General features: G+C 39.3%; 1 protein-coding gene and 2 long non-coding RNA genes across 3 annotated transcripts in view; 1 reads left to right on the top strand and 2 right to left on the bottom strand.

Moving 5' to 3' along the window:
• The window catches only part of LOC309484536, a 312,401-nt gene that overhangs the window by 266,632 nt on the left and 21,109 nt on the right, over positions 1 to 24,660 (bottom strand). The gene's annotated exons all lie outside the window — the stretch shown is intronic.
• The window catches only part of znrf2b (zinc and ring finger 2b), a 65,409-nt gene continuing 51,066 nt past the window's right edge, over positions 10,318 to 24,660 (top strand). Inside the window, exon 1 of the mRNA XM_082150855.1 lies at positions 10,318 to 11,028. Coding sequence (XP_082006981.1) covers positions 10,623 to 11,028 — 406 coding nt within the window. The 5' untranslated portion in view covers positions 10,318 to 10,622. The remainder of the gene's footprint in view (positions 11,029 to 24,660) is intronic.
• On the bottom strand, positions 18,269 to 19,923 carry LOC309484548. Its single transcript, XR_014200911.1, has 2 exons — positions 19,645 to 19,923; positions 18,269 to 18,305 (listed from the first exon to the last, which is right to left on the bottom strand). It is a non-coding gene; the product is annotated as an uncharacterized lncRNA (long non-coding RNA).

Raw genomic sequence — 24,660 nt, 5'->3', positions numbered from 1 at the left:
ATTCTCGTGTTACGCAGCACGTTTGCGCTTCTGCGAGAACCAATGAGGTTCATTTTCGTGTTACGCAGCACGTTTGAGCTTCTGCGAGAACCAATGAGGTTCATTCTCGTGTTACGCAGCACGTTTGAGCTTCTGCGAGAACCAATGAGGTTCATTTTCGTGTTACGCAGCACGTTTGAGCTTCTGCGAGAACCAATGAGGTTCATTCTCGTGTTACGCAGCACGTTTGAGCTTCAGCAAGAACCAATGAGGTTCATTCTCGTGTTACGCAGCACGTTTGAGCTTCTGCGAGAACCAATGAGGTTCATTTTAGTGTTACGCAGCACGTTTGAGCTTCAGCAAGAACCAATGAGGTTCATTCTCGTGTTACGCAGCACGTTCGAGCCTCAGCGAGAACCAATGAGGTTCATTCTCGTGTTACGCAGCACGTTTGAGCTTCAACGAGAACCAATGAGGTTCATTCTCGTGTTACGCAGCACGTTTGAGCTTCTGCGAGAACCAATGAGGTTAATTCTTGTGTTACGCAGCACGTTTGAGCTTCTTCAAGAACCAATGAGGTTCATTCTCGTGTTACGCAGCACGTTTGAACTTCAGCAAAAACCAATGAGGTTCATTCTTGTGTTACGCAGCACGTTTGAGCTTCTTCAAGAACCAATGAGGTTCATTCTCGTGTTACGCAGCACGTTTGAGCTTCAGCAAGAGCCAATGAGGTTCATTTTCGTGTTACGCAGCACGTTTGAGCTTCAGCAAGAACCAATGAGGTTCATTCTCGTGTTACGCAGCACGTTCTAGCTTCAGCGAGAACCAATGAGGTTCATTCTCGTGTTACGCAGCACGTTTGAGCTTCTTCAAGAACCAATGAGGTTCATTCTCGTGTTACGCAGCACGTTTGAGCTTCTGCGAGAACCAATGAGGTTCATTCTCGTGTTACGCAGCACGTTTGAGCTTCTTCAAGAACCAATGAGGTTCATTCTCGTGTTACGCAGCACGTTTGAGCTTCTTCAAGAACCAATGAGGTTCATTCTTGTGTTACGCAGCACGTTTGAACTTCAGCAAGAACCAGTGAGGTTCATTCTTGTGTTACGCAGCACGTTTGAGCTTCTTCAAGAACCAATGAGGTTCATTCTCGTGTTACGCAGCACGTTTGAGCTTCTGCGAGAACCAATGAGGTTAATTCTTGTGTTACGCAGCACGTTTGAGCTTCTTCAAGAACCAATGAGGCTCATTCTCGTGTTACGCAGCACGTTTGAACTTCAGCAAGAACCAATGAGGTTCGTTCTTGTGTTACGCAGCACGTTTGAGCTTCTTCAAGAACCAATGAGGTTCATTCTCGTGTTACGCAGCACGTTTGAGCTTCTGCGAGAACCAATGAGGTTAATTCTTGTGTTACGCAGCACGTTTGAGCTTCTTCAAGAACCAGTGAGGTTCATTCTCGTGTTACGCAGCATGTTTGAGCTTCTGCGAGAACCAATGAGGTTCATTCTCGTGTTACGCATCACGTTTGAGCTTCAGCAAGAACCAATGAGGTTCATTCTCGTATTACGCAGCACGTTTGAGCTTCTGCGAGAACCAATGAGGTTTATTCTCGTGTTACGCAGCACGTTTGAGCTTCTGCGAGAACCAATGAGGTTCATTCTCGTGTTACTTAGCACGTTTGAGCTTCTGCGAGAACCAATGAGGTTCATTCTCGTGTTACGCAGCACGTTTGAGCTTCAGCAAGAACCAATGAGGTTCATTCTCGTGTTACGCAGCACGTTTGAGCTTCTGCGAGAACCAATGAGGTTCATTTTCGTGTTACGCAGCACGTTTGAACTTCAGCAAGAACCAATGAGGTTCATTCTTGTGTTACGCAGCACGTTTGAGCTTCTGCGAGAACCAATAAGGTTAATTCTTGTGTTACGCAGCACGTTTGAGCTTCTTCAAGAACCAATGAGGTTCATTCTCGTGTTACGCAGCACGTTTGAACTTCAGCAAGAACCAATGAGGTTCATTCTTGTGTTACGCAGCACGTTTGAACTTCAGCAAGAACCAATGAGGTTCATTCTTGTGTTACGCAGCACGTTTGAGCTTCTTCAAGAACCAATGAGGTTCATTCTCGTGTTACGCAGCACGTTTGAGCTTCTGCGAGAACCAATGAGGTTAATTCTTGTGTTACGCAGCACGTTTGAGCTTCTTCAAGAACCAGTGAGGTTCATTCTCGTGTTACGCAGCACGTTTGAACTTCAGCAAGAACCAATGAGGTTCATTCTTGTGTTACGCAGCACGTTTGAGCTTCTTCAAGAACCAATGAGGTTCATTCTCGTGTTACGCAGCACGTTTGAGCTTCTGCGAGAACCAATGAGGTTAATTCTTGTGTTACGCAGCACGTTTGAGCTTCTTCAAGAACCAGTGAGGTTAATTCTCGTGTTACGCATTACGTTTGAACTTCAGCAAGAACCAATGAGGTTTGTTCTCGCGTGTCAAGCAGGTTCTGTTGAGCTTCTTTCTGTTCTGTTTATGTTTATGTAAATAAAAGCCTAAATGAAATCTGTTCATCATATTAAGCGATCGAGTCTCTTCAGATAATTTGGACTAAACCGCTCAATTCATATGGTTTAATTTTATGATCTCTTTATGAACTTTTTGAAATGGATTTGTGAACATGTCAATGGATTTGTGTTCCGAAGATGAACGACGTGAGGGTGAGAGGGAATTTTACATTTTTGGATGAACTAACCCTTCAAGTGTTTGAAAAAGACCTGTAGGTATAGTTTTGGCTGTGTTTGTGTCTAAATGAGACGAGAATTCATGAAATTTGAAAGAAGTAGTAATTGAATGCATTTCGTGCCAAAGCAATGATAAAAGCTGTTGTGCTCACTGTGTGAAGAGTTTTTTTTAAAAGTGACCCAAGTATTGAAAAAAAGTGGTCTTAGTGACTGTAGAAAACTGTAAAGCGAGTCTCCTGGAGGAATGCAGAGTGTCTGCAGGCTGATATTTTATTCTGAAAGGACTGGAGCTGTCAGTCATCTGCAGCTGGAGGCTGTTTGATGAAGAGAGTGATCGTGGCCGCGGGATAAACCAGTCGACACAAGGCAAACAGCACAACGATGAGCTCACCAAAGCTGAAGAGAGGCAGGAGATGTCCAGAAATGTGACTATTCATGGACATCTGCTGCTGCACTTCAGTGGCTCATGGCTGAGATCTGTCTGTCAGCATTCTCATTCATCCGCATGGCATTTGCTGGTTCATGCATCACTTAAAGTATACCATTTGAATGCTGCCATCTTTGCTCGTGCAGGGTGCTTAGTTTCGGACACCATGTGTTTGAGCCAAACACCTTTAAGTGACAAATTGTGCATGTGTCCAGTATATTTATTTGTTTGTTCGTTTGCCTGTATATTTATTTATAAGATTATTTTAAGATTTATTTATTTAGTATTTATTTATTTATTAATGTATTTATCTACTTTTTATTTATATATAAAAATAAATAATTCAATAATTGTTTTTAAATGTAGTTATTTAAAAACAGGCTCATTCATTTTTTTTAAGTATTACATTTTTGTAAAATCTTGTTTTGTATTTAGGGTTGAATAGAGCTTTACAAAATATCATCACTTCCTCAAATTTTTTTTAAAACAATCAAATATCGTGTGTGTATATAAATATATATTTGTGTGTGTGTGTTTATTTAAATGTAGTTGTTTAAAATCACTAATTTGTTCAAAAAATATTTTATTAAATATTTGTAAATATATATGTTAAATATATTTATTCATTTATATTTCAAATAAAAAATGTATACGTCAAATTAATCTTGTTGTTTTTTTCTTTAGGGGTTGTATAGGGTTGAGCTTTAGCAGATATCATCACCTCCATATAAAAATCATCAATAGATGTCCTCACTATAATACTGAATGTGTGTGTGTGTGTGTGTGTGTGTGTGTGTGTGTGTGTGTGTGTGTGTGTGTGTGTGTGTCTCGTGTGTGTCTCGTGTGTGTCTCGTGTGTGTCTCGTGTGTGTGTCTCGTGTGTGTGTGTGTGTGTGTGTCTCGTGTGTGTGTGTGTGTGTGTGTGACCTTGTCAAGAGTATGTGTCAACGCAGTGCCCTCCTGACCCGTCCATCGGAGACTGCAGCAGAAGACACACAGTGTGTTTCATTATATTTGCTTTTCATCAGGGGTCTCAAACCCAGAAGGCTAGATGCATGCTGAAGAATTAATGGGGTCATCTGAGATCATCAGTGTTTTAATTGAACTTTAATCCTGTTCCACCTCAATTCCCAAAACTCCCACATACCTGGCTTATTGAAGCGCCGATCCACGTCCCTCAGAGGAGCCGGTTTACATCTGACCTCTGGGTCTCATTCAGTTCTCAGACTGAGAAATGATTAAAGAGAACAAATTAATGCGGTTTTATCAAATGTGAAAATGAACCGTCAATCAGCTCACTTCAATAACTTGAGCTCTTTATTTCCATCCTGTTCATTTTCATGTCCTTAAGTTATAATTAATTCAGTTGAATTATGTTTCAATCAATTTCAAAACAAGTACAATTATTTTTAAAAGCCCTAAAGTGCTACAGATAGAGACAGAAATTATTGTTTTAGAAAAAAGGAACAGAAATTATCCAGTAGGTTTTTTTCTTCTTGTTAAATCTTTTTTTTGCGGATGAACATGTGAAGCGAATTAAACTCTGTTCGTTCACTGTAATGCGCATCATGTAGAGCCTGTACAGTGAAGTGAAGCTCTGCCTCCATCTGTTGCTGTAGGGATTTCCCATGAGCACTTGAGCTAAACTCACTGAGGCGATGCTGACCCCTGCTGGCGACTGAACTCAGAGATCCTGTGGACTTCATCAATGACTCTGTTCTTAGTGTCCCAGCCTTAAAGGAACAGTTCACACTTAAATCTGTTTTAGATCAACCTGGGCATTCTGAAATAAAACTCCTTTTGTGTTCCATTATGGAACCAACTTCCATAACACTTATTATAAAAAAAAGAATAAAAAAAAAAAAGACAATGTTCTCCATAGAGATGACCAGCCACAATCAAAGTCTAAACACATGTCATTATTATACGCCATTATTGGCTTTACAAAGTCTTGGCTGAAAGCTTGAAGTTATAAACAGCATTTTTGAAGGGTGTACACAAGACAGACAGACAGACAGGTAGACAGACAGACAGACAGATAGATAGATAGATAGATAGATAGATAGATAGATAGATAGATAGATAGATAGATAGATAGATAGATAGATAGATAGATAGATAGATAGATAGATAGATAGATAGATAGATAGATAGATAGATAGACAGACAGACAGACAGACAGATAGATAGATAGATAGATAGATAGATAGATAGATAGATAGATAGATAGATATTGTAGATAGATCACATTTTAATATTTGATGTAAGGGGAAGACAGGGATCCATGAGAGTTTTAATAGGAATTCCACACACATGTATTACAGTTGAGATTGGTTCTTGGGAGCAGCAGCTGTCTGTTGTTCCCCATGGTGAGTTGATTGATTAGCTGAGTTTGTCTCCACCGGGGTTCCGTATCTTCATCTGCTCCAACGGAACCGTCTCTTCCCGCATCCCTGTTTCTCTCGATTACAGCTGCTGGTGTCCCGGGAATGTCCAGCATCACTCGCAGCGGCTGCTTTTATCTGATCCGCCCGCTGCTGCTCGTATCCTACAGGCAGATCTCATCATTTGATGGGCTGTTCAATCTGTCTGTGTTGAAGCACAGCTGAGGGCCTGCGGTGATCCAGACCGCTCAGGGGAACCTGTCTAGAACATAACTGTATTTGTGTTCTGCTACGTCTCAAAGAAACACTGAAATCCTCAGTAGGGACGTGAGAGGATTATTGTGTGCACATAAAAATGCTCTTAAAGGCACAGAAAGCGATTTAAGATTTCTGAGAACCATTGTTGAACACTGCTGATATTTGAAATCAATCCAAATAAACCCCCCCACACCCCTCCCTTCACTGTTCTGACCCCCCCCCCCCCCCCCCCCCCCCCCCCACAAGGAAGAATAAAACATAATCATACAGTACACAAGTGTGTATATACAAGCAAGAGTTTGTTGTTAGTCGCCACTCCTTTTTCAGGCCTTCCCACTTAGGTCTCTCCGGCACTGCAAAGATTTTCTATTAACTCTGGTCCTGAAACTCTTGTCTGATCATAACCCTTCTTTTTCCAGTGATATTCTTCTGACCTTTTCTCTTTTGTAATGTCTCTCAGCCATCTCTCTTTCTACACTCTTTCTTCAAATCTCCCTCTTGCTCACTCACTCTCTCTCGTCCCCCATCATGAGTGGACATGCCCCCTACTGCTGATTGGCTCACGTTCTCTCCTCCCCATCATGAGTAGACACGCCCCCTACTGCTGATTGGCTTACTCTCTCTCCTCGACACCCCCTGCTGCTGATTGTCTCACTCTCTCCTCCCCCATCATGAGTGGACACGCCCCCTACTGTTGATTGGCTTACTCTCTCCTTCCTCATCATGAGCAGATACACCCCCTACTGCTGATTGTCTCACTCTCTCCTCCCCCATCATGAGTGGACACGCCCCCTACTGCTGATTGTCTCACTCTCTCCTCCCCCATCAGGAGTGGACACGCCCCCTACTGCTGATTGTCTCACTCTCTCCTCCCCCATCATGAGTGGACACGCCCCCTACTTCTGATTGGCTCACTCTCTCTCCTCCCCCATCATGAGTGAACACACCACTTACTGCTGATTGGCTCACTTTTTCTCCTCTCCATCATGAGTGGACACGCCCCCTAGTTCTGATTGGCTCACTTTTTCTCCTCTCCATCATGAGTGGACACGCCCCCTAATTCTGATTGGCTTATTTCAGCCACTTGCCAAAATTATGAAAAAACATATTAAAACTAAAATTAAATTGAAAACATAAAAATAAAACTAATTCAAAATATGAATAGAAACTACAATCTTATATCAATGATGCTAAAATAACACTGGCCTATAACAATCCTTAGGCCCTAAACATATTATTTACAAATATTTGTCTTTTCATTCTTAAATTACCGTATGTTTCTGTCCTTACACATTGAAATTCAGAGAACATTGTTTATAATCAGTATTCAGTCATCATTGGTAACTGATTGATGAAATATTGTAGAATGATATTTTCAAATATAAGGTTGAGGATAAACTGTAAGTGGTTGAACGGAAACACTGTATGCTCACTTTCACTTCTTGAATTCCTGCTGCTATTTATAGCTCTCTCTACAGGAAATAAAGGTTATTTATCTTTGTACTCTCAACAGTTACTCTCACTTAAATATAAAGCAAATAATAAAATCTGCCAAACATTGCAAAGCAACAAACAATAATTAATTACATGACGATATGTGCAGCAACAATCGCAAAACGATTTATAATGTCCGTTACCTTCCCTGACATTTTATGTTATTTTTTTTTTTGTATGGATTGTACTAATGCAGGTTTGTAATAAAGGTGAGTACATATTTACAGAATTTCTATTTTTGGATGAACTATCCCTTTAAAGTTTGTTTTGCAGTTCTACTAATAGTCAGCAGGCGGCAATATTGTCTCATATTTCATCTGATTCCTTGAAGTCGTGTCCTTTGGTTTTTATTTTGAAATATAACGTGAGTTATATCATGCATTCAAATGGGGTTTCTGTAATATAAGTTAATAAAAGGTCAAGAAGGACTCAAGTTTTGATTTATTATCATTAGCCTATTATTATTTCCTGGGGTTTAAACTGTTCAGGCTGATGAGCTGATGAGCTGGTAAACATTACTCAAATTTTGAGTATACACAAATATAATATATAACTTTTTTTGCCCACTGAAACTTCTATCCTGAATCCTGTTTAAATTGTTAAACTTTTAATTAAGCATGCAGCAGTTGTTTTAAGAAGGACTATTAACTTTACAGTCGATGGCTTTAATTAATGAAATGCATTGCTTTAATTTCAGCAGTAGCTGTAGGTCAAACACTCTGTCTCTCAAGCACTTCAGATACATTACATCTCACACACTGAAATGCAGTATTCAAGTTAAGTACAAAAAATATATAAATCAAGTATAATCTACCCTTTATTTAATTTGTGAATAGCGTATATGAAAATAGTTTGTAAAGGTCCACCACAGAAACAGTTCTAGTGTTTTTATACTGAGATAGCCATTTTGGAAATGCATTTGGTTATTGTGATAAACTTCTCTTTTTCTGTTTTGTACAGCTGACATTCCAGGAAATTCCTCCACATTTTCCTGCAGGAATGCACAGCAGAATGAGAGAGTGGAAAAGTTGAAAGTTCACCCATTTATGTCACTTGTTGGATGACAGTGTCAGTGAGTGTTGTGTGCTTTTCTCCAGTAAGTCTCTTTGTGCAAGAAACAAAATAGATACACCAATGAATACTGTACGTACAGATTAAAGATGTTATACTGTGACAGCTGTGAGAAGTGACCGTTCTGTCCATGACTGGGTTCAAATGAAAGATATGCATTTTGCACACACAGGGATCTCTCCCCAGATAGCAAAAATATGTTCTGATAAAGTCCCCATGTTCAGAGAACATTCAAACAGTACTTTTTTTAATGTAAAAAAAATAAAAAAATATTGGTGTTTATTTTATTTTTTTATGTGAATGCTAAGGAAACATTATTCTTCAAACATAATAAGAATGTTACTTTTTAATGTTCTCTGAACATTCTGAAACAAGTAGTAGTAACATTTAAATAATGTTAGATTAACACTGAAATGTTTCAGGAAAAAAAAAAAACATTCCATGCATGATGTATAAATAATGTTTTTGTGCTAATTTTTAAGAGCATTATTAACTTTCTGAAAGAATGTTTTGAGAGAACCTTGCCAGAACGTTAGCTAAAGTTCTTAGATTGTTAGTCTTGACCCCTGACCTCGCGTAGACCGTCTAATGCATTCTGGACATCTCTGTTGATCTGGGAGTTTTTCTCCGAGTGTTCATTTGTTAGTGTGAATGTTTGTGCAAATTAATGCATGAGTTCTTCGCTTCTCATTTCTCCTCTTTGCAGCTCTCACACAACAGTTTTCACACAACAGTTGCCAACTCACAAATCTGTGCCGTATATTTCCAACTCTGCTTTATTGTGAATGCTTCATCTGTACATGATGTTCTAAAGAAAGGTTATCTTTGTAATCTTTCATCAAAATGCAATAACTTGACAATGCAATAACATCCCTCGGACATGACTTTCTTTTTCAGAAGATGTTATAAAACCCTTGTGAATCCACTGAGCCAACAACCGAATCAAATGAATTTTACTTTTACAGTTTTAATGTAAAATGTAATTGGTCTCCACAATGGCCACTCATCCTGGCAAAGAGTCTCAGTAATCGCACTGACCTCAAGCAAGCAAAACAATTCAGATACAATCATCCCTAAAGATGGACGAACTTGAGTGTGATGGTCAGTGATCAGTCAATAAACAAAAACTCAGATTTGTTGTACTTTAATGAGAAAACCTCCCCTATAGTCTGTTTACTTTGTCAGGCTGTTTCTAAAGCAGAAGTGTACTTTTCAATACTTCAGAGTACAATTCACTTTGGGAATGTTTTCACATTCACTCAAGTGTGTTTCCAGTGAGTTGTTTTGGCATGAATGCACAGGGTTATTGCCTAATGCTCTTCATAGACGTGAGGCGAAGTTCCTTGTCCACTCTGTCATGTAAACGTCTCCAGATGGGACAAACAACACAAGAATATATGCATGCAGAATTATGGAGGAACATGCATAGATAGAATAATTAGTCAGATAATCATACATTCAAAAACAATAACAGTGTGTGTGTGTGTGTGTGTGTGTGTGTGTGTGTGTTATCAGTCTCATATGAGCCTGTACACAGGCTAATGTGAATGTTGTGATATTATGCTAGTCACTGGACTTGTTGGAAAAGTCAGTAGCCTATTGTAGCAAATATTATATTTTAAATGAAACATTTGGGCAAAAATAGGGGGTCTAACTAAATAGGAGAAAAATAATATGACCAAACGTTCTGAATTAATCCACAAGAAAAGAATAAATGCATAGAATGATTCATTTGCATGTTTCATCCTCACTACAAAAGGTCTAGCTACAGATTTAGACAGTCAAATTTACAATGTATATATTGTACAATAGGTTAAAGTGGACTTTTTTAGTCTTGTTGGGAATAAATGTTTATGTGGCAACAGCCAATCTTTTTTCCAGACTATATTGAGGGAGCGCCCAGCTAGGGCTTATTTCCCGAGATTATGGCGTCATTCGGCAAGCCCCGCCCCCGGCTCGCTTACGCACTCTGCACGTACGGCAGTTAAACACGTTCAGTTTGTGTAATAACCGCCCGCTGCAAACACAACAGCGGTCGGCGCGGCGTTTAGGAGGAAAGCGTCGCGTCAGAGCGTTACTTTCTCACGCGCAACATGGAACAGAGGACGTTAGTTAGAAAACAACAGCGCGTGAGGCAAAAACAAGCGACTTCTCGCTGACAGCGCTTTAAAAGCCTTCGTAAAAGTTTCGCTGACGCGCGCGTGACGTCGGACGAGTCAAATGTAACAGGCGAGTTTGTTTGTTTGTCTTTAATAATTAAAATCGGAGGGAAGTGTAGGTTGGCATGGGCGCCAAACAGAGCAGTCCCGCTGCCAACGGGCGCACGCGAGCGTACTCGGGCTCGGATCTCCCGTCGAGTAACGTCAACGTTAGCGGCAGAACGGCTGCGATGAGATATCACGCGCACAGCACATCAGGTGCTACTTCTTCATCATCATCCTCATCCTCATCAGCGGCAGTGGCTTCTCACTATATCGCCGCCAGGACGCGCTCCGTGGGGGGTGGCACCGGTGGCCCGGGCGTGCGACCCCAGTCGAGCATTAATATACCGAACTCCGGGGCGTATAGCTCTCAAGAGTCCGGGAACAGCACACCGGAGGAGAACGGCGGAGAGAGAGAGCGGTCAGCCGGCACCCCGAGACTGCTGATCGGGTCTTTACCTGCTCACCTGTCGCCTCATCTCTTTGGAGGTAACAGTTATTGGTAGTTGATATGACATACTTAAAGGGATAGTTCACCCAAACATCATCTTTTACTCACCCTCATGTTCCAAACCTGTATGAGTTTTGTTCTGTTGAACAGTAAAGAAGATATTTTTAAAGTTTGTTGGTAACCAGGCAGTTGGTGACTTCCATAGTTGGAAAAAATCCAAGATTTGGATTTGGTTCCCAACAATTTTCAGAATATTTTTTTTGTTGTGTTTAACAGAACAAAACTCATACAGGTTTGGAACAACATGAGGGCGAGTAAATGATGATTTTTGGTTGAACTTTCCCTTTAACTTGTTTTAATCCTTGTAAATATGGGTGGTCGACATGTAATGTGTCCATGAAGTTTTCATGTCCATCAGCGTTTTTTATTATTTATATCAGTGCAAATGTGTAAGAGCACTGTGTTTATAGCCTATATAATACGTTTGAGAGGTTGTTAAGCTTAGGTGTCAAGGTCATGTTTGTTATTTTTCTACTTCCCAATCCCAGTTTATGTCATGATCAAGTTCACGATGGCAATAATTAATGGATCAACCCTTGTAGAGTTTGAACCTTCAACTTTTAGGTAACCACTAGGTCACACCACCACCACCTATACGGTTAAACCAACTTAGTGGTTTCCAACAGTGACGAAAGAATATTGGTTGAAGCAAAATGGTGAGCTTATCGAAGGACCGTTTGTTCTATATTTTGTGCAGTTATGTGCAAGGTTTTTTTTTTTTACAGATGCATGTTAACATGCTGGTGCAACAGTGGTATGGTAAGAGACTGCAACCTTATTGTGGTTGTAGATGCACGCGAGCGATACTTTACTTCTGATTAGTTCAGTCGTCATGCGGGTCTTTGTGTGGTTGTGTTTCTGAGAACCTGTTGTTCAGTAATCTGATGACTCGTAAACAGCGATCATAAATGGCCGATTCTCAGGAAAACTTGTCCAGAACAGGTTCTGGTCATCATCATCATCATCATCATCATATCAACAAGTTTTGTTTTGCATTATGCACATTTGACTCTCAGTTCTCATTATCGTTCGGTTCTAATTCTCTTCACATTTGACTCAGTTCTCATTTTTTCCAATTCATGCAATCAATCATACAATCTTTCAGTTCATGACAATGACCTTGGTGTTTGATAGCACCATACTTTACAGTTTGAGTTACAGGAAAGCTTTACCCAAAAGTAAAGATGTCCAGATGCTTGATTTTGGAGGCAAAATGTCATGTAAAATAATGTCTCAGAGCAACAACAAAAAAAATCATAATACATACAATATTCTTTAAGTATACCTCATTTGTTCTCTTGTATTGAAGTGAAATATGGCCTGTACGTGTTTTTGTGAGATTGCCGCTGATGTTTTGTATTGGCCGTTCTTTGTTTCTTACACACAGACTCTGGAATATTCAAATCCTGTGGGAAAGGCAGGTGAGGCCGTCAGTTATTGGGATGGATGGAATATCCTCAGTCGTTGTGGCCTGGATTGAACTTTAATTCTCTAACAGGCTCTTACTGGTGATTGTAGTTAATCTTTAAACGTTGACTTCTAACCGACTGTGGATGAGATCAAGAAGGGAGTTTTTATAGGGGAAATGAGACTTGTTCATTTTCTGTTATCAAAAAGCACGGGGGGAATCCTTCCTATAACAGACTTACCATATGTGCAATTTGTATTGAACCTGGAGAAAAAATCATTGTGTGGTGTCATGATTATTATCTAGATCTTAATTTGAACTTCTTATTTTAATTGTGTGACTTTACAGTGTAAAAAGAGACCGAGAACTGTATAGAAAAACCAGTGTAGTTCTGCACGTTTCAGTGTTGATCAGTGTAATACAGTTTTGAAAGAGATCTTGCTGTATTGACACACACAAGATTGAAAACACTCTTTTAATGAGCTGACATCAGAGAGGAGTATCACTTCTTAGTGAATGTGTTTAATTTCTAAGAATTGTAATTATATGCACGCACAACTAGTTGAATTTTGAATGCAATATAACTCCATAGACTTCAGTGAGTTTGTCGTGCAGTGTTGATTTACTCTCTTGTTTAGTTTCACGTAACACATGCATGCCATGTTCAGTTGTTCTCGTTTTATTAAACATATTATTGTATATGTTAATATAAAATGAGTTTTATCCCAAAAGATTTCCAAACTATATTTGTAATGCATTGTGTTGCCGATATCACACCAAAAACAAAATCTGCTTTCAAGCTAGCCATGCACTGATGAGTAAAGTGCAATAAGAGCAAACACTTTTTATGTAGACAATAAATACGGTTAGTTTTAACTTCATGTTGTCTTTTAAAGCTTTGATGTCCTACAAATCTGTTGACGGAGATCTAGACCATTTCCACACCGGCGCAAACCACCAATGAAACCAGATCCAGTCGTTTGGTTCGTCATTGCTGTGGTTTCCAAAAAATGTCCTCTGCCGGTCATGCATGAGCTCAGGACACCTGACACGTGGTCCATGTTCATACTGTCCACACTCAGTAAAACACACACATAAACAGAGAGTTAGCCAAACTGTGTGTACATTAAACACACACTGCCTTCCTCCTGCTTCACTCTCACTTTAAATGAAAGCCAGGAAGTGTTTGTTGTGGCTCCCCTTTGCCGTCTGCTTTTCTCTGACTTGACTTTGACTCAACAGGCTTTGTGCGGCTCTCTTTACCGGAACGGCTTCGCCTTCAAGCTGGTGAATGATTGCTATTGTGCGCTAACGTTTCTGTTTTTGATGGTGGCAGCACATGTTGGCATATAGTTGATATGTCTTAGGCTTCCACATCTACTTATTTTTATTAGTTGACCAATCGTCTGTCAATGTTTACCTTATGTAAATGACTTACAAAACACTGTGCAGCATCAGCGGTCTTGTCCAGTGTTGTTTTTGGACAGTGTGTGACTGAGGAAATGAAAGCATGCATATCTCCGTTCGTTGCATGCTTTTGCACCTGATTCAGACCATCACAGATGTCCAAAGCGCCAGCACAATTATTCAAATTTCCCCCAAAATAACTGTAATACTGACAAATTCTTTAATAATAAATAGACTTAACGCACATATGTTACAATGTGCAGTTTTATTTTAAGTTCACAGGCTCCAGACTAACATCTGAGGGCAGCGGCTCTGCAGACACTGAGTTCTATCTGGAGGCACTGCTGACAATAAAGCACTAAGCTTAATTTAGGGTGTAGATGAAATTAACTTTAATTATTATCATTCATAATGTCTTAATATTAATTAAAAAGCAAAATGAGTGAAAAAATGTATATTAGGGAGTGAAAATAGCCAATAAGCATCCTACTGTTTACAGTGGTAATTTGAATTTATTTTTTATTTTTAAATAAGTGTTTAAATAAGAGTTGTTCCTACATCTTAAAATGTTTAGTTTTAGGACAATCTTTAAAGGATGAACAAAAAATGTGTTAGTCATCACATTAAAAATAACATTTATATATATATATATATATATATATATTCAGTAAAACACACACATAAACACCACACTGGTGGTGGTTGAGGAGAGATCCCCTGATATGATTGTAAAGCGCTTTGGGTGTACAGTAGTACATATGAAAGCGCTATATAAATGCCCGATTCTATTCTATTCTATTCTATTATAGTTTTGAAGTGCTGGAAAAATCCATGGTGAATGTTGCTGATTCGTGGACTGAAAGCCTTCTGTAAGTGTTTCTCCTGGTTTACACGTCAGCGCTGTTTGATCTGATATCTATGGTTTATAACAGAGAACTCTGCGCCGGATCGGAATGTTTCTCACTGGATCTCGCAGCGATGATGTTATTAATTCTGATGCGAATTCAATGGATTTCTTCACTGGATCTCCAGAGTCTGGATCTCCAAGTAACAGTGTCGCGTGATCGAGATCGGCCCGCGACTGGCAAGTTCGGGGCTCTGCGCTGTCTATTATTGGTCTGAACTAATAAACGGTCCGTGAAGCATAACCGCTTTCATTTTGTTTGCATTCGCTGCTCGGCAACGTTGTGGTCGCGCCAGCGCAACCTAAATAAATATTTGGTCGCACCGGCAGGAAAAATTGTCCTAAATGCGACCAATTGGTCGCAGTCTGGAGCCCTGCCCTTTTCACAAGAGGTAACATAATGTGTCTGTGAAGTTTCAGTTCAAAATACCCCACAGGTCAATTATTATACCAAGCCCAAAATGCCCCTTTTTGGCAAAAACATAATTTTTATTTGTGTATCTTTAAACACAAATTAGCTGCTGCTAGTTTTTCAATATTTAATATACTGTATTTAAAATTTCATATACATTTTCTAACCGAAGACAGATGGACAGGCGCTCTGCAGCTGGGATAGAGCGCCTGTAGTTGGTGTCCTCAAGGGTGATCCTCGCTCCGATGCGGTAACTCTCTCGATGAATGCTCGATCAACATCAGCCATCTTACAGACAAGTGGATTTCGCCTCAGACGCGCGTCAATTTCGCTTCAAACTTTTGCTTTTTATGTGCGTCAATTTCGCTCTGGATGCGCGAATGGATTCAAAATGTTCAAGCGTCCAACTAGACGCGGTAGATGCGAATTTGACGCGCTATTCGCGTTTGTTGTGAACGCACAGTTAGGGTTAGTTGTTGTCTTGGTGGGTGTAAATGGGCCTTTAAAGGGATACTTCAGGATTTAGCATTAAGCTTTGTATTAGTAGAAAACCTGTAGTATTTTCGAATTACCGTGCTTTCCACCCTCATATCCCCCTGAGATGAGAGATTTATGTATTTTTTGTCTGGAAAAAATCCTCCGACGCAAAAATCGCCATTTTGCGTCATCGGAGGATTTTCTGGCCAGAGGCTAAAGACTACAGCCAGTAGGAGGGGCTGTCCCGCATGTTTTCAACCCGCCCATAGGAGGTTGGATCTCACTCACACAATGTACACATAGTTTCAGCTGTCTTTCTTTGGAAGCTAAGCTAGAGGCTCTTGTTCTGTGGAGAAAGCTGAGTAGTAGGAGAAATGTGAGTAGTAGGGATTACCATCCTCTTTTTCCCGGACATGTCCGGACGTCGCGATCGTCCAAAATGTCCGGGATTCGGCTTTTGCTTTCTGCAGTCGCCATTCATTGTTTACATGCACACCTTTTGTTTCAATCTAACTGAATTCATTCCGATTGGTGAATCTGAATGTAGTGTTTACATGAACGCTAAACAAGTGATCGGTTGATGTGCGTTTTAACATTGCTAAGAAAATTCCCGCTCCTCCGTGAGAGATAGGAGACCGATGCGCCTCAGTAATGACGCCATCGGCCTCGCGCCGTTCTCCCGCGGCCGTCAGCCTCGTCCTGCTCGCCACAGTAAACATGATGAATGGCGACTGTAGAACGCAAAAGCCGAATCCCGGACATTTTGGACGATCTCGATATCCCGGGCAAACTCACGGAGACTCACTAGTAGCCTTGTTTTCAACTGCGCTCTCTAACCGGGAGGCGTGGCTTGGGAGTGGCCTCGTAGAGCAGCGAAGCAAGTGCATTCTGGGAGTTGTTGTCTTTCATCCACATAAGCCAAAAATACATTTTCTGGCTTTTCTCAGTCTAGAAAGCTCCAAATTCAAAAATTTCTTCACATTTCTTCTACATAAATGACCTATTTTAAATACACATTCATCTTTCCAGAGGTGAAGTATCCCTTTAAGTTTGATTTATTTTAGTGAATCAGTTCAGACTGCTACTGTGCACTGATTTTAAACCTGTTATTCAGCAATTAATTTAGCATGTAATGAATATCACCAGATAACTAGTGCAAAGATGGGGAGCAAAAGACATATTCCCATTGGGAATCGGCTGACATCAGGGAAACGGCGCGTTAAGCGTATAGCTCGAACTTGAACTCTGTTTGGGGAATGGGTCAGTAGTCTGGATGGCTGGTTTGCTGCCGCAGCAGTTCAAACTCCACTTCTTTAATGGATAAACCGCCTCCCTTCCCTTCTGCATTACTCCCAGGACTGGCTCCGTTCCACTCGCTGCTCAAAGAGCTTTCAACAATCTCTGCGCCACTCGCATTATATCTCTCACATGCACACACACGTTGATGCCTGAGGCCTCTGGAACATTTAAAATGATACCTTACCCAATAATGAACATTTCTGTCATCTTTTACTCGCCCTCATGCCATTCCAAACCTGTATGACTTTCCTAAAACAAAAGATGTTTTGAAGAATTCCTCAATTGTTGTTGGTGGGTGTGTGTGTGTACAACTATCTTTGTGAGGACCAGTTTGAGTTTTAGACCATTGGAGTGAGGACAAAGAGAGTAAAGTGAGGACATTTTGGCCGGTCCTCACTTTCTGAGAGCCTTTAAAGGCCTGTTTGAGGGTCAAGGCTTGGTTTTAGGGATAGGGTTATAATGAGGTTAAGGGTCGGTTTAGGCACTTAGTTGTGATGGGTAAGGTTAGGGTAAGAGATTGCATTGTGTCAATGAATGTCCTCATAAAGATAGATATACAAGAATATGTGTTTGTGTGTGTGCGCATACAATTAAAGTCAGTGGGGTCCAGCGTTGTTTGGACTCCTACATTTTTCGAAATATCATAGAAAGAACGAAAGTCATAAAGTGTTTTGGAGTGACAAGAGTGACAGAATAAATGTTTTGGGTGCACTATCCCTTTAAGCCATTTATTTTAATAGGTGACGGCATTCACACTTGCCAGGAGCAGTTTCAGCCTATTTTTCTTGCATGCTAATTATGCGAAATGCCTAATATGCAAATACATCTAATGCTGTATAAGCAGTGTAGCACAATCTCTGTTTATTAACTAATTTCTACTGTCACACTTTGTATATACCATCAGCTCAGTCCAAGTTTGTCCTTCTCCGTGTGTTCTTCGGCAGCTGGTGATGTTTCTGCGCCAGCGCGTCACAGATTCAGTGTGACTGTGTCGTCGGGAAGATTTCACACATATGAGATGCTTTATGAAGTCTATGTGCATGCGCAAACACAGCCCCTGGATCCAGTAATCGATAGTCAATGTCCCACCCCGCTGCTGTGTCCTGCACATTTGACATGGACATCAATCCGGTCTTACTTGTTTCACTGCGTCTCTAACAGACCGCTTTAAATCAGATAGACAGGGAATCGTCCAAGGCCTTCATGCACTGCCCATGTCATTGATGCACACAGTGAGTAGTATCGATTTGCTGTTCATTGCATTCATAGTCATCTGCAATATTAGGCAAAAAAGTTTTGTTTATTTATTTATATATCATTAGCAATACATTAAATGCAGTACAGGGAACTACACTAACCTTTTCCACTGGTGGCACTTGCGCTACTAACTTTTTCAGTTACTGGCGCAAAACATGATTTGGTCGCACAAATTATTTATAGTAAGCCGCTCTGGATAATAATGAACAATAATGAAACTGTATTGCATACAGATGTGCTTTTTATTTTACTTGCCATCTTGTTTTTGTTTTCTTTAACATTGGTTGGGATAGACTTACTGCAATAGAAAATACAGTACACAATAAAGTGCAAAATGGATTTCAACATGCTATGGTTGGCACAGATGGGCAGACTCCTGAACTCTTAAGTAGTGATGCACCGATGTGAAAATTGTGGCCGATACCGATAATAACCGATATTAATATTGCTGTTATGGCCGATACTGATATCGATATCTCTGTATAGAAAACAAATTTACTGATAATCAAATAAAGAGATATTTTCCAAAACATGTTTTCTTTTTTTCTTTTTTTACTTTAGAAATGACTTATGTTGGGCACCTTTACCTGTGTGCAAAATATGTCACACATAGGACACACATGCATTATATTGCATTGCATATAATGTGTGCTGGTCAACTTGTCTAAAATTAAGAAACCCCTAGAAAACAGTAAAAAAAAAAAAACAGGTGTACAATAAAGATAGGCTACTTAATTTATTATTCCAATAACCAAATATGATACTAAATAGCACAGGGAAAAGGGCTTCTATTTGTGACGTGCTGTCTTTGCATTTGAACATTGCACATTTTAAACAGGACACGCATTAGCTGCATAATAGTACAAACATATTTATAGAAAACAGTTGACAATGAATAGACAGGAGTCCAATAATAGCATAACGAATCACTTATTCTAAAAATAATATCAAGTAGGCTAAGTTAGACGAATGCGACATATAACGAGGGCTGTGTTGTAAAACGTCCGTCATTTAACGAATTTTAAAAACACGGATGGATAATACAATATGCTTTCCGACATTTTGACAGAAAAAAAACAAGCAAGAACAAAATTTAAACTATAGCCCGTCAATTTTCATTTTACAATGATCTTCTCTCTCTGTGTGCGCGCGCGTCCGTTGTGTGTGTGTGTGAGAGAGAGAGCTCGCGCAACAGATACAATGGTACGTTTTAATCTAAGTAACGGTCGCGCGGCTGAAGCTAACTTGATGTGTTGAATGCTCAGAGCACGTTATAAAACGTATTCTTAAAATACACATTTCTGTTTTAATAAATGCTCATAGTAAATCATAGAATATTGCCTAAAACATAGGTACAAAAATAATCAGTGATACATTTGCGACCCATTAAAAAATTTGGTCGCAATGTAGTTCCCTGTCAGTATAACAACACACTGCCATGATTGGACAGATATTTTGCCAATGCAAATTAATTTTTTGGACAAAAAAAAAGTCAAAATCTGTCAAATGCAAAAATGTAATTAGTTATTCGAGAGAATGTTCTTAATTGTTGTGATATAAAAATCTAGTCCTAGAAATAGGCCCCATTTTTTGTCAAATATTTCATTGTTTATTTTCAGGTGAAATATAACCCAGAGATGTTCTTGACTTTCTTTGTTGTTGTTGAGATTCACACTAGTTCAAACAACCAGCTCTAGTTAATCATAACATTTTAAAGCTGCCGTCGGCAACATTTTTTTGATCACATTCAGTGTAATCGACACTATAATCCGACAGAACAACATAAATAAGGTGGTTTTATAAAAAAACCCGAGCTTCTAACTCCACCTGGAGCGTGTTATTTGTTTTGCAAAAATCCAGCGCTCCCGCTTCATCAGGTCCAATCAGCCCAGGGGGGGTGTGATATCTGACTGTCAATCACAGGTCATGCACACCCCACAGATCCCCCCTCACTCGCGCACGTTAATATCACATGCACACCCCACAGATCCCCCCTCACTCGCGCACGTTAATATCACATGCACACGCCACGCCTGAAGTTCGCCTGGAGATTGCATGAAGCGTGATGGCGGAGAGAAAATCTACTAACAAGCTTCCAATTCCTCGGTTATCTATGGATAGATTAGCCAGGGCTGCCTACCTCCGAGTCCATGGTGTTGATAGATGCTGAAGAGACGGACGCGTTCACAGAAAATCAGGTACACACGCACAGTGACGCACTGACGAGCACGACCTCGATGGGAGGGTGCTCGCTGGTAGTGGGGAGGGGCATGAGAGTTGTAAACATTAAAAATTTTGGCTAATCGACCCAATCTGCCAGACTTGCCGACGGCAGCTTTAAGTAATAACTCATAACGTGTCTATGGATCTTTTTTTATTTTTTTTATTTTATGAGTATCATTTTGAGTTTGAGAAAATATGTAAATGTCAAGATGCATCTCTAATTTAGTCACAAGGCTAAATTTATTTATTTTTTAAGCTTTATTGCCCAACTATAGTCCTGCTTCATATTTGTGAAGCAACCACAGAGGGTCTCATCACAGGCTTGTTTTAACAAGTGCTGATGATTTTGAATCTCTTGCCGAGGCACGACTGACTCCACATTCTTCTTAAAGGTATTTGCAGAGCTAAAAGTTTGGACTCTTGTACATATGGAGAGGTTTATTATACAGGCTGACCGAAAATGTGGAGCTCCATGACTCTGATTTGCTCAGGGAAAATTCAGTGAGCCATGTTTTTTTTTTCTAGCCTGATATATTGCTTGTCAGCATTTGTAGAGCTCTAAACCCGGTCAAGAACTCTTATTATTCAATTACCCTCATGTCATTTTTCAACTCTTTCGTTGTTATTTCTTTAGTGGAACACAAATCATAATCAAATTACAATTTGTCCTCCTGCAGAAAATCGTTGTGGTTGTGGAGTTGAACCACCTTGGAAGATTCGGTATTGAGTGACTTGCAGGACAGAAGGTGCAAAGGAACAGCCGGTTCCCTGTGGGCATAAACAGGAAGAGGACGCATCAAAATCAGATGCAGAACAGACCCTATGGATCTGTTTATTCTCAAAAGAAGACTTCTGTGGGAATATATATGTATATGTAATAGGGCTGGGTAAAAAAATATCGATTTCTCGATTTTAATCGATTCTCATTTTTACGAACCGATATCGAATCTTAAATCCCAAGAATCGATTAGTCATCCTGTGTTCAGTTGATGAATGAATGGAACATTGTTGCGCATCCCATCCAATACATCGCAATAATCTTTGTGCTTTGTTACTATTGATATGAAACAAAGTCTCAGATTTCAAATTACGTCCATTTTCTTACGAAATTCAAAAACATAATGACCGTGTTGTCGCTGTGGCGTGAGATCGCTCTGGCTCAGCTCTAGAGAAGCACATGACCTTCTCTTCCGCCTTAATAACACCAGTTACAGCGCGAGATAAACATGAATGAGCTTCTGAAAGTGTGTTAAAACTTAAAAGATAGAGTACAACTTATCGAAGTCCGTATCATGTGACATGGAATCGCCCAATCAGTGTTTCAACCGTGGAAAGACGTCAGTAAACAATGTCATGTAACGTCACATTTACCTCAGAAAAACCATGTGACCATAAACTCGTTAGTCAGCTGGAAAAATTTACTCTAGAGAGGAGCATTTTGCTAAATATATGCACCATATTACATATTCATTATAATTTTTAATGTTCTTCAATATTTAATGCATGTTTGAATAAATTTGGAAAGTTTTTTGACAGCCACCATTTAAATTTTTATATAATTTCATATAACTTTATTATTATAAAAATACATAAAAGTGTAATTTAAGTGTTTGTATACAAATCAGTAAATGTTTACCTTCAATATTATAGTAGGCTAATGAAGCCTATAGGCTACCACTGACTCCCATAGTTTACAATAATAGTTATGAGATTTGTTTTCCTTGAGAAAATTTGCCATGTATTATACCTGATATCCAAAATAATCAATATTGAATCGTAATCTAAATCGAATTGAATTGCAAGCTTGTGAATCGAAATCGAATCGAATTGTGAAATTTGTGTCAATACCCAGCCCTAATATATATATGTATATTTTCTGCCATGGATATTAGGTCTAATTCTGTAACTGTATCCATGACCTCTGGACACTGATGGAGAACATCAGCAGAGATATTATTATTATGAATAGTCACTAGTGAAAATCATTAAAATAATTTATATGGACAGGCAAGTAAAGTATCTAGTGCATCTGCATGAGATTTAATGATTATAATGGGAGTAAACTAGTGTTTTTTTATTTAAACAGCGGATAGGTAGCAGATTAATCATCAGTGTCGATGGAAAGACATGAAATTAGATTCATTGAAACATGTTTATGTTTAGCCAGCTGTTATCCGACTGATTCTGTGTATATACTCATGATTTTTCACCCAATTAAAAGCATTTTTGTATCAGACACTATGCATATAAGCACACTATCCATATAGGGAACTTAATGTCACAGCAAAAGTAGATTTTAAGAAGTGAAAATGCTGGCGAAGACTTGCAGCTTTAAATATACTTGTCATTTGCTGGAAAAGCTGCGTATGAACGGTTGCGACACTCATTTTTATATGACTCTGTATCTTATTTTGTAACGCACCACATTGTGTTCTTGCACAATGTCTATTGTTGAAGATTGTTTGATTTGTTCCTCCACAGGCCTTTATAGTGTTGAAAACCTCATCGTGCTTAGGTGAACGGTATGCATGAGCGCTTAGATCATCTGTGCATCATGAAGGCAGGGATTTAATCTTATTACACTCTATAAGTCATGTGATTATCTCTGCGAGCAGACGGCAGGCACACAGCACTGTACCCATCATTACTGCTGATCCATTCAGATGTTCTGGAATCAGCATTATTACATATAGAGTTTCTTTGTTTTTTAAATCTTATGCACATTTATGCATTTGGCAGATGCTTTTATCCAAAGTGAATTGCATTGCATTCATGTAGTGGTCGACCGATATTGTTTATTTTTGATGGCTCATGCCGATATCTTAGAGAGCAGGATGTAATAAAGCCGATATTTTTATTATATACTTTATATTTATTTTAATCAATATTTGATAAATTTTAAATAAATTAGAGAACAAATCTTTAAAATAAACATGCTTATGCTTTAGATGGCAACTTCTTGAATCTGCAATCCTATTACAGTATATTTCACAAATAAAGTAATTGTTTAAAAATATATGAATATGTGAATAAAAAGGAAGTAAACACTAACATTGCACTCAGTAATCTGCTCATATTGTGCGCACTGGTAATCATTCTTTTCAAATAAAGACAAGGTAACGCTAATATTATACAGCACACAGTGAAAACGATATGAATATGACATAGTGGGCAACTGGATATAGCACAGCATATTTAAAAATGAAGGATTTAAAGTTTTTCGATGTGAAGCTGATCTTCTGTCCGCATTCACTCACTTCACACGGACCGACCGTCACTCGCAGTCACACGTTTATAACGCTACAGACGCACACTTCACTAGATATCACAGCTGGATTCCATTAAATCTGCAAGGTTTGTGAAATTAAATGTTTATTAGATATTCAGAGATTTGTTTAAATGATGTAGATGCGCATTTGCTGAATGTTGACGGTAAATGAGAAAGTATTTTAGACTGATTGTTTGCCTTTTCTGGAACAAATAATATAAAAGCAACACTTTACTTTTTCGCATTTACTTTCTTTGTTTACCAGTTCTGTCTAACAAAGTATTAGATATGACTGACAAGCGATCGTAAACTAATGAAGACGGAAAAATGTGAGTGAGCGCTGTGTGATCAGGCGCTGGTGTTCTCAGCGACGCCTGTCAAAATAAAAGTCCCGCTTCCAACACATCGGCTAATCACAAAAACTTATCGGCCGATGCCGATATTTTAAAAGTGCCAAATATCGGCCGATATATCGGTCGACCACTACATTCAAGGTATGTGTTTGATCAGTTCATGTCCTTCTTGGCAATCAAACCCATGAGCTTGGCATTGCTAGCTCAATGCTCTACGGTTTCAGCTACAGGAATACAGGATATTATTCGTTGCAATGGTGCACACTTTACTATGCACACATATAACAAATGGGATTTTAAAAAAGGCTCTGTTTTTTTACTGCTTATTTTTGCAAATTTAGTAGGTCATCTAGGTATTCTATGCATGCAGAAAATGTGCATACTATGTGTAGTGTGCATTTGTTTTGGTGCGTCTCTCTGAGAGCACTTCATGACGAGGTATTGATTTATTCCTTCAATACTGTTATCTTGATTTTAGTCAAATTGCACCCCATGGGTTGGATTTGTACCTTTCAGATGAAGTAAGAGTGACATTTTGGCCAGATGAAGTGACCAGAAAGTTCTATATGCAAATTATGCAGGCAAGCATGCAGCGTGCAGAC

Source organism: Leuciscus leuciscus, assembly GCF_965113295.1.
Source record: "Leuciscus leuciscus genome assembly, chromosome: 20".
Classification (NCBI taxonomy): domain Eukaryota; kingdom Metazoa; phylum Chordata; class Actinopteri; order Cypriniformes; family Leuciscidae; genus Leuciscus; species Leuciscus leuciscus.
Note: the sequence above shows the minus strand (reverse complement) of the source record. Positions and strands in the feature narration are given on the sequence as shown.